The 9,315-nt window shown below is 61.9% G+C and overlaps 1 protein-coding gene across 1 annotated transcript; it reads right to left on the bottom strand.

Annotated features, from left to right (window-relative positions):
• Window positions 1-823: 823 nt before the first annotated feature.
• On the bottom strand, window positions 824-4,811 carry Faap20 (FA core complex associated protein 20). Its single transcript, XM_027947607.3, has 4 exons — window positions 4,719-4,811; window positions 4,381-4,516; window positions 4,005-4,273; window positions 824-1,026 (listed from the first exon to the last, which is right to left on the bottom strand). Exons 1-4 carry the CDS (start codon window positions 4,781-4,783, stop codon window positions 954-956), a joined length of 543 nt encoding a protein of 180 aa, XP_027803408.2. The 5' UTR covers window positions 4,784-4,811; the 3' UTR covers window positions 824-953.
• Between the last annotated feature and the right edge of the window lie 4,504 nt (window positions 4,812-9,315).

Here is a 9,315-nt window from a genome sequence, read left to right on the forward strand (position 1 = left end):
TGGGGAACCACTGACCCTCAGCAAGGAGGCCGTAGGGCCCCTGGTGCCATCGCCTCTCCTGCCCTCAGGACACACTCCCCGGGGAGCTCTCTGTCCTGGAGACATCATGGCCCACTGCTCACACATAACACCCAGGGCAAGGACCTCAACCCGTGAAGCCTGGGCTGTGACCGCCAGGCCTGTGACGGCCACCCTTGGTGACACCGCACCTGCCTGTGGAGGTGAGCACACCAGGGGGTCAACAGTGTGGCTGTGTGCTCTGGTCTGGATTCGAGGGGCCTAAGCTCCTGTGTTAATGCAGGAACATCCAGGGGTAAGGTGGCTGGACAGAGCTACAGCCTGACTGTCCACCCTGTTAGAATGGGCTGCCTGGCTGGGAGCTGGGGCTGCCCTGGGCAGTGTGTCTCCCCTGCAGCTCTCCCCCTCTCCCTCCGGGCTGCCCTCTCTGGAGCGGGGTCCTGCCCCATGCCCTTCCACCACGGCACGCTGCCTCGCCTCAGGCCAGAGCAAGGGGCTGAGCGGACATGGACCAAGCCTCTGAACCGCAGCCAAAATAAAAGCTGTCCCTGCCCCAAGTTGTTCTTTCAGGTCCTTCGGTCCCAGCAGCGACAAGCTGCCTGGCACAGGCCATCAGGCTTCACGGCGGGGAGGGCATGCTGCCCTGAGCAGGCCCAGCTGAGTGCACACAGGTGGCGCGGGCAGAGGTGCCCAGCTCTGGGGAAAGCACAGCCTCCCCACCTGGGGCCGGGGCCACGGACTCCCCACAGTGGTCAGGACTCTGCCCGACTCCCACGTCACAAACAGAGGAGGCCAGCGTCCCAGCTTTTTAGCACGCCAGGCGGGAGAGCCCACACCCCAGTTTTAATGTGCACGTTCAGGAGCAGAGAGGAAGGTCAGTGAGGACAGCCAGGCCAGGACCCCCCTTCAGCAGCTCTGCCCTGGACACCGGTGGTTTACCACGCCACATCATCCGTGCTTTCTGCCAAGCACTGTGCGAGGTGGCTGTCCACGTCCAGCTGGGCCAGCCTGCGAGAGAGAACAGACACGGTCACTCAGCCCCTTCCTAGAGTACTGGCCATAGGACAGGCACCTCCACGCCTCCCCCAGAGCTCCTTAGAGGTCCTGCTGGAGAGGAGCCCAGGGGCCTGCTCCACAGCTGGTCAGAATGAGAGGCAGGGACCTCAACCTCAGGAACCTTGCCCACTGCCTGAGAACTGCCTCCAGCCAGAGGCCACAAGGCCCTGGACTCCTGCCCCAGCCCCAGGGCACTCAAGGCCTGCCTGGCCACAAAGCGCACTCATCATGGGGCTGACCCCGAAAGCCCATCTACAGGTGGACAGCAGCAGAGATGGGCAGCCTGCCCCCCTAGCCTTCCGCAGCAGGAGGTCAGGCACTTGGGGGGCAGATCTTCCAGGAGCACCGTCAGGGAAGAGCCAGCCCCCTGAGCAGGAAGGCAGGAGCACCTGCAGGCACCTCGCCAACCTCACACAGCGGAGGCAGCAGGCAGAAGGTGGCCAGCTCAGGCCTGGGATCTGTGTCCCTTTCTTTGGCTCCAGGGACTGAACTCAGGGTGCTTTAGCACTGAGCCACATCCCCAGCCCTTTCCTTATTATTTGAGATGGGGTTTAAGTTGCTTAGGACCTTGCTAAGTTGCAGAGGCTGGCCTCGAACTTAGGATCCTTCTGCCTCAAGAGCCACTGGGATTACAGGGGCGCGCCACTGCGCCTGACTGAGAATGGTCTCTCCGTGGAAGAAGCAAGCCCCATGCAGGACTGTCAGCTGGGCGGGGCCTGCCCTGGACTCCAGGATCCAGGAGGAGGCGGCTCTGAAACGCTGGCCCCAGGGAGGGGCAGCAGGAGGGAACCTACCAGAGCCGGAGAGCTCAGGGAGGCCCCCGGACCAGCAGGCGCGCTCCATGCTCAGTGATCACCCCACCAGCAGCCCAGGGAGGGACGGTCAGGGGGAGCTCGGGCAGTGGGTCCCAGCTGCAACTCCCAGAGGGTGGCCCGGCAGAGGTGCTCAATAGAGCTGAGCAGTGGCTTCAACTAAGACTTGAGCCCAGGTCTTCCTGGAAGCCACATGGCCAGTGTCCCCCTGAAGCAACACACTAGATGTCCACCTGTATGGCCCAGAGTCCACCAGGCTGTAAGCAGAGTGTCCCCTGGCCTCCTGCCACCCGGCTCAGGCTCCCACAGCCTCCCTCCTCAGACCAGGCGCTTCCGAGTGGGGCGGCGAGCACCGTGGTCCCCTGGGCTCTGCTCTGTGCCCCTCCCCGTGGCTCCTCTACCCCATCTGTGCGGCCATCACAGCCTCCATTTCACTTCCCATGGCACCCCTCAGAGCAGGACTCTGAGGTGGCTTCCAGCAGGACCTGGTCTGGGCATGCGCCCGAGGCTCTCTCTCGCATCTGTGCAGCTGCCGCTGGTCCTAAGGACCCTCTGGACATGCTGCTGGCCAACCCAATGCCTGCTCCCTGTCCTACAGACCTCCCAGGACACGGCCTGTATGTGCCAGGTAGATGGCCAGAAAGGCACCTCTCTGCACCTCAGAGTCACAGACCAAGGAGACCAGAATGACCAACTACCTCTTATGACAAGGGGACATCAAGGCCCAAAGGCTGAGTGCCCCTGACCAGAACAGGAAGTTCCCTCGCCAAACCTGACCCCCGTGACAGCTCCCCTCTGCTCCCAGGTCCTGGTGACCACCAGTGGTTCTCTCTACTGGCAGCCCCCAGTCAAAGTACCCTAAAGTCCCCAGGAGCCCCTCAGCCCCTCAGGGACCATGGGCTTCAGCCTGTCCTTGGAACCAGTCCCTTCTCCACATGCCTGCCTTCCCCAGACAGTTCTGTGAGGACCTGGGTCATCCTGTCCAGGGGATTCCAGGCCATGTACCCTGGACATCTGCCCCGCAGAGCTCTACTTCAGCCTGATGTGTTTTTGAACACTACCATCCTGACCCCAGGCCCATGGCTGGACACCCTCAATAAGACCAAACAGGAGGGCCAAAGACCACAGATAACCAGCTGGTCCAGCAGGAAGCAGGACAAAGCGGTAGTTCATGGACTGCATCTTAGCAAAAGAAGAGGTTCCACCCCCTTACTTGAAAAAGAGGCACAGACCAGTGGCACCGCCTGTAATCCCAGCCACAAGGGAGGCTGAGGCAGGAGGATCACAAGTTCAAGGCCTCCGTCAGCTTTAGCAAAACTCTGAACAAACAACTTAGCAAGGCCCTGTTTCAAAATAAAAAGGGCTGGGGCTCAGCACTGCAGCGCTTGCCTAGCATGTGTGAGGCACTGGGTTCGATTCTTGGCACCTCACATAAATAAATGTTTTAAAAAATGAAAGTTAATTGACAACTAAAGAAATTAAGTAAATAAATTTTTATTTTTAAATAAATAAAAAGGGCTGGGAATGTAGCTCAGTGGTTAAGCACCCCCGGGTGCCATCCCCAGTACCAAAAAAAAGACATAAAAATATAGTAATTTATGTTTGTTTTGGTTACTGGAGAAGGAACCCAGGGGTGCTCTACTCCTGAGCTACATCCCCAGCCCCTTTTATGTCTGGGAGACACAGTCCTGAAAGACTGCATCTGGCAGAAAAAAAACAAAGCCTTTGTTCTGAAAACCCCACTGGCCCTGGAAGGTATTCATGTGGCTACTTCTCCAGGAGACCAACAGCCCATAGCCTGGCTGGTCCTAGAAGCCCCCTCTGGGCTAGGAATGCTGCACGTCCCCTGTGACCTGGAACACCTGGGCAGAGGGTCAGTGCCCACTGGCCTCCTCCCACGGCACACAGAGCCCGAGAAGGTGGACAGCAGGTAGACCCCAGACCTGCACAGCAGGAGCCACAGGGAGCCCCGCAGGGTCACTGGGTTGTGCTAACCTTCCATCTGTGGCATGTGGCTTTGAAAGGTGACAGCGGCCCAGGCCTCCTCGCAGCCTCTCAGGTGTGGTTTTTCACAAAGGGATCGGGTCCCTGGGCCTGCAGGATGGGTGGGGGACTCACCCGGGGCTGAACTCCTTCTGGCACATTGGGCAGCTCTGCAGGGCTGGGGGCCCCTCCACAGACAGCTGCTCCTTGACGCTGGGGGTCCCGCAAGGATCAGGCTCAGGGTGTCCTTTCAGGGACCCAGTGGGGGACTCTGGGTGACACCCAGCCCAGTAGAAGCAGCCCAGGCCCCCCAGGGCAGACGGAAAGGGTGTCCAAGAAAAGGCCTTGGGTCCAACGGTGAAGGTCTCAGGAGGGAAGGTATGCTCGGGGTCAGGCCCAGGTTCCTGCAAAACGAGGTGGTTGGCCATGCCCAGTGGCACCTGGGCCCTCCTGAGCCCGGACAACCCGTCTGGCTCTGATGGAGAACCCCCGTAGGTTCCGGCCAACACACCTGGCTGGGGAAAGCGGGAAGGGGGGGCAGCAGGTCGCCGTCCAGGGCCAGATCCGAGCTCGCTATGCGCAGCAGCAAGGCCCAGGGTTGGCTCTCGCTGCCCGCCAGGAGAAACCAGGGGCCGCCGCCGGGAGGCCTGGGGGCACAGTGGAGGTCAGCCGGGAGGAGTGTGGGTGGAGGCAGGGGCCCGGGGAGGCGCTGGGGAGGAAGGACCGCGGCCGGTGATGAGGGACAGGAAGCCCGCGCCCGGAGGCGGCTCCGCGATGCAGAGTCGCCGAGTGGAGGAGCGGCCAGCTCGCCGCCCCGGGGCCCAGTCCTCCCGCGCGTCCTGACCTCACCCGTCCCCCGAGCGCGGCCTCCGGCGGCTCAGCCTCCCGCACGGCCTCCTCCGCGCCGCCTCCATCTGCCCGCGTGCGTCCGGCGGAAGTGAGATGCCGGGGCCGCGGACCCCGCCCCGGACCTGACCCCGCCCGGGCCCGAGGCGGTCGACCCCGCCCGGCCGGACCCCGCGGAGCGACGGGGGCGACGGCGAGGAGGCCGCAGCCCAAAGCGCCTGGAGGCCAGCCTTGGGGACCCAGCGGAGTCGCCCCCGCCAAGCTACCGTGCAGCCCGGGTGGGCGCCCCCTTCCCGGACCGCGGTGCCAGCTTCCCAGGACGCAGGCCAAAGGGCTTGTCCCACCCGCGTCCCGCTCCCTTAACACGTCCAGCCGCCAGGCCGCCCTGGCCCGGCCACCTGGCCACCGCTTCCGGCAGCCCCTGCCTCCAGGAGGGCGCCATAAGTACACAAGGCGCGGGCGCCCTCCTCTGCCACGAGCCTCTCCTGACAAAAGAGGGAGGCCCTTCCGTCTCCTACACGGGAAGAAAGTGAAGTCCAGGCGGCCAACCCCGCGGGGCGCGGGAGGCGGTGCCGGCGGTGGCAGCCCCCAGGCCTCCCCCGTCCCCTTCCTGCACCCCCCCAGTCCACCACGTGGTGGCAGCAGACGCCCAGGCACCCCTGTGCAACCGCTTGCTGTGCCATTGATCGTGGGGGTCACTCCAGGGGCAGCGCGCTGGAGGCAGGGGCTGGGGCCCACAGGAGGCCATCTAGCTCTGACGGAGACACTGGGCGCTGTGGGCCAGTCATGAGGCTCTCGGGAAGATGCCCACACCAGGGGTGGCCAGGGAGGAGGGGGGCTTTCTAGAAGGGGCCTCCTTGGGAGGCAGGAGACTGCTCAAAGGGACCTGACACACTGAGGCTCATGGTCTCTGGGGCCAGGAACAGCACATGTGACAGGCACCTCTTTCTTGGGTGCCAGGGAGAAAGGAGTGGTGCAAAGCATGAAGGAGAGCGGCTCTAGTCAAGGTCCTGGGGTGTGCACTGGTGCCAGGTTTGCAGGACTCCCCTCAGCCTGGTTCTCCACAGACCATGAAGGAGCTCACAGGTGCAGAAGAGGGGTGCCAGTGTGAGCCTCTGCTTTCGGGTCACTTTCTCAAGTGACCAAGTCTTCAAATGCAGTCACAAGACCTGACCCCTCTCACTTCCAGGCCCAGGGGTGTTCTGGGTCCTTCTGGAATGCACCTCCCAGGGTTGCTCACTGGACGGGCGACCCGGGTCTCTGGAGCCCCCTGCAGGGGCCGGGCCACCCTTGGCCTGATTTTCCAGTACAGGAAGCAGCAAGGGACGTTCACGTAGTGTCCTGCGAAGGACGCAGTGGGCAACTCAGAAGGTCAAACAAGGGGCCCCACCTAGTAGGGAACATCGCCTACCCTGCACAAGGCCCTGGGTTCCACTGCAGTGCTGCAAGAAACAGAGAGTCCAACACGTGCAGCCGGCCTGGCCGCCCATGTGCTAAGTCCTGTGTCCACCTAAAGCACTGCTAGGAGCCTGTGTCCCGGGCAGGGCCGAGAAGGTACAGGGGCTCGGCCTCAGTCAAGGGACTGCCCTCAGCAGGTGTTCCTTACAGAGGCAGCGGGTTCCACACCGCCTCTGGGGCGCTCCACGACATTCCAAAGCTTTGTCTCCACTTGGTTTTTTTTCCCCAAAGGAAGGCACCCCCAGGTCCCCACTTCCACTTGTGGGGACATGATAGGGGACAGAGTGCACAGGAGCCTCCTGGAATTACCCTGCACTCCCATTGTGCTGCAGGAGAGCCCAGAATGGCAACAGGGTGGAGGCCTGGGGGGTTATTGGGGGGAGGGGATGTCAGAACAGGGCCTGAGGCCTGCGAGGGCTGTCAGAGCCCTGGGCTGGGGGTCCCGCAAGGATCAGAGGGTGGCAGAGTCCCTGGGCTGGAGAACTGGTCAGCCATGGGAGGGTTTGAACAGGGAGTGACAGTTCTCTGAAGGTTTGAAAGACTGCTGTGAACAGAGGTGATCAGGCTGGGGTCTCTGTCCCCAAGAGTGGCTCAAATGGGAGCTCTGGAATAGGGCCAGTCCCTCCCCAGATGCCGCTTGGTTTGGGGGCCTTTGGAGTTGGGGATTAGAGGCTGCACCCCAACCCTGAATCTAGACTGCTGACCACTGGTAGGTTCTAGCCTGTGGATGCTGGGGCACGCCCTCACCCGGGCCTCATGGGGGCCTGAACGCCTGTTATGTGCCCAGCAAATCCTGCAATGTTTCCCAGGCAACTGTCTCGTGCAGCCTGCCTGCCTGGCACCCCCGAAACCTGGAACTGCCGCCGTGCCTGGCTCCAGCCAGGCAGCCTTGCCTGCTCGCACACACGGGCCAGCAGGTGTGGTGAGCAGAGCCCATGGCCCAGCCACGCTACAAGGCCATACATGTGCAACAGGCAGCCCAAGTGTCTCAGCTGCCCTCACACAGGCAGCAGGCACTACCGGGCACCCTGTGGATGTCGAGCTGTTCTGCCACATGATGGGGTAGAGGCTGCCAAGCACCATGAGCGTGCACCCTGGTGTGCCTGCCACCACAGGTCACGCTTAGAGACAGGAAGCCTGTGCCACTTTCTGGGGCTGGTCATGCCGACCAGCCACTGTCTTGGTCCCATTTGCAGGGGGCCAATGGTAGAACCAGTCCCTAAGAAATTGAGGAGTGTATTGGGAGCTGGAACTTGGCTCAGTTGGTAGAGTGCTTACCTCGCAGGCACAAGGCTCTGGGTTCAATCCCCAGCACCACAAAAAAAGAAAAGAAAAAAATTGAGGAGGATGTTGGGGAGCCAGATAGCACATGGACCACTGATGGCTCAGGGCTGGGGTCTGGCTGACCGGCTGACCAGCCCCTGCCAGTCAGGACCCCAGGGGATCAGTGCTGGGCCAAGATCAGCCTTGTGCCTGAGAGAATGAGGAGCCCATTCAGGCAACTGTGAGGACATCAGCTACAGACCTCTGCTCCTTGGCAGGGAGGGGAGACAGCCCTGACCAGCTGACCTCTGTGGTTCTGAAAACAGCTCCAGGGAGGGCACCTCTCAGCTGGGGACAGAGTGCACAGGAGTTCTGCAGGGCGGGCATCCTGACACCTGCACACACTTGGGCTCTTTCTGCCGAACCCAAGGGTACATCCTTCAAAAGACGGAAATATTTTTTGGTGAATATGGGTTTCCACAGTGTGAGTGTCAGTCCTAGAGGTGATTTCCTGTCACCATAGCAGAGGGCTCAGGAGGACCTCTTCAAGTTCAACTTGACATCTGTCTTGCTGTGACCTAGGGAGAGCTAGGACAAGAGGGGTTTATGGGAGGTGTCCCATGTCCCCACTTGCACTTCAAAGTGGCTGGTCCTGTTGCAGGCCCAGGGGGAGATCAGGGACCAGGAGAGGGGGCAGGGCTTCCTGAAAAGGGTGGCCCCTGCCCAGTAGGGGTCACTCTCAGTCCCTCTGTGGAAGTGAGCTGGGGTGCAGGTCGCAGGGCCCCACTGGACCCCCGCCATGGTAACTGAAGAGGAAGAGGTGGATCCTGGGCAGTGGATGAGACCAGAGAGGACAAGGCCCCAGGGGACCTCTCTCAGCTCCAGGTCCCAAGAGCACCAAGCCCACAGGCCCTGGATTCTGCCCTGGGGTCAGTGCCCATCTCCCCTGGCAGCCAAGGGTAAATGAGGCCCACCGGGGTAATTAAAGCCAAAGGAGGGGGGTGCCCCACCTTCTTTGTCCCAAGGGCCTATACTTCCTGGCCCAGGGCACCTGCTGCTGAGAATTCCTCAAGGAGCCAGCAGGGCTTGGGTCAGCCCTCAGACCAGCCCAGGTCTGGCCTCTTAACACTGTCCCTGCCCTCGCTCTGCCCTGCCTCTCTTGGGCCAAGAGCCCAGCACCTGTACAGGGAAGCCAGGGCCTCCTGGTCTTTAGGGGAGAGGCAGGGAGGGCCGGGGTGCTGGGTAGGCCTTAGCCTTGGTCCCCTGAGCCATCCAGTCCACCCCACACCCCATACTGCAGTGGAGATAATGCTGATTGGCCCCATTTACAGATGGGCCAGTTGAGGCCCAGGGCATCCATCATCTGCTTGTCACAGGTCCCAGGACAGGATCAGCCAAGCTAGCTACAAAGCCAGGCCCAAGCTGGGAGCCTTGCTGATCTACTGGCACCCAGTGGCCTCCTGCTAGGGGTCAAGGGTCAGGGTGTGAAGTAGTACCTGGCCCTCTGGGCACCCTGGGGTGGCTCCTCCAGCCTAGAAGACCCAGCCAAGGCCAGGCAGCCAGTGAGGCTAACTCCTGCCCTGTCAGATCCCAGCACATTCCATGGGCTGCCTCCCAGGCTAGGAAGGCCCCAGAGATGCACAGGAAAAGGGCTGTCCACCCCTTACTCTGCTCCCACACCTAGCCACCCCAGGTCACCTCCTACAGCAGCCTCTGGAGGCCAACTTAGCAACTCCAGCTGCCCATGTAGATAGTGCTTGGGCTGACCCCCCAGCACCCAGGCACTTGTCCTGCCAGTGTGCTGAGCCCGCGACCCCTCTTTGGAGGCATCGGCCCCTTCTGAGATGTTCCGCTTCCCCCAATCTAAGCTTCTTTCCCG

The sequence above is a fragment of the Marmota flaviventris genome, chromosome 10 (genome assembly GCF_047511675.1).
Source record: "Marmota flaviventris isolate mMarFla1 chromosome 10, mMarFla1.hap1, whole genome shotgun sequence".
Lineage (NCBI taxonomy): Eukaryota > Metazoa > Chordata > Mammalia > Rodentia > Sciuridae > Marmota > Marmota flaviventris.

What these genes read in the sequence shown, in the direction of transcription:
- Faap20 (XM_027947607.3), bottom strand. Translation starts at nt 4,783, where the DNA reads ATGGAGGCGGCGCGGAGGAGGCCGTGCGGGAGGCTGAGCCGCCGGAGG. An exon ending in AGGCCGCGCTCGGGGGACGG is followed by an intron (nt 4,517 to 4,718) that starts GTGAGGTCAGGA and finishes CTGTGCCCCCAG; the next exon opens with GCCTCCCGGCGGCGGCCCCT. An exon ending in TTCCCGCTTTCCCCAGCCAG is followed by an intron (nt 4,274 to 4,380) that starts GTGTGTTGGCCG and finishes CTCGTTTTGCAG; the next exon opens with GAACCTGGGCCTGACCCCGA.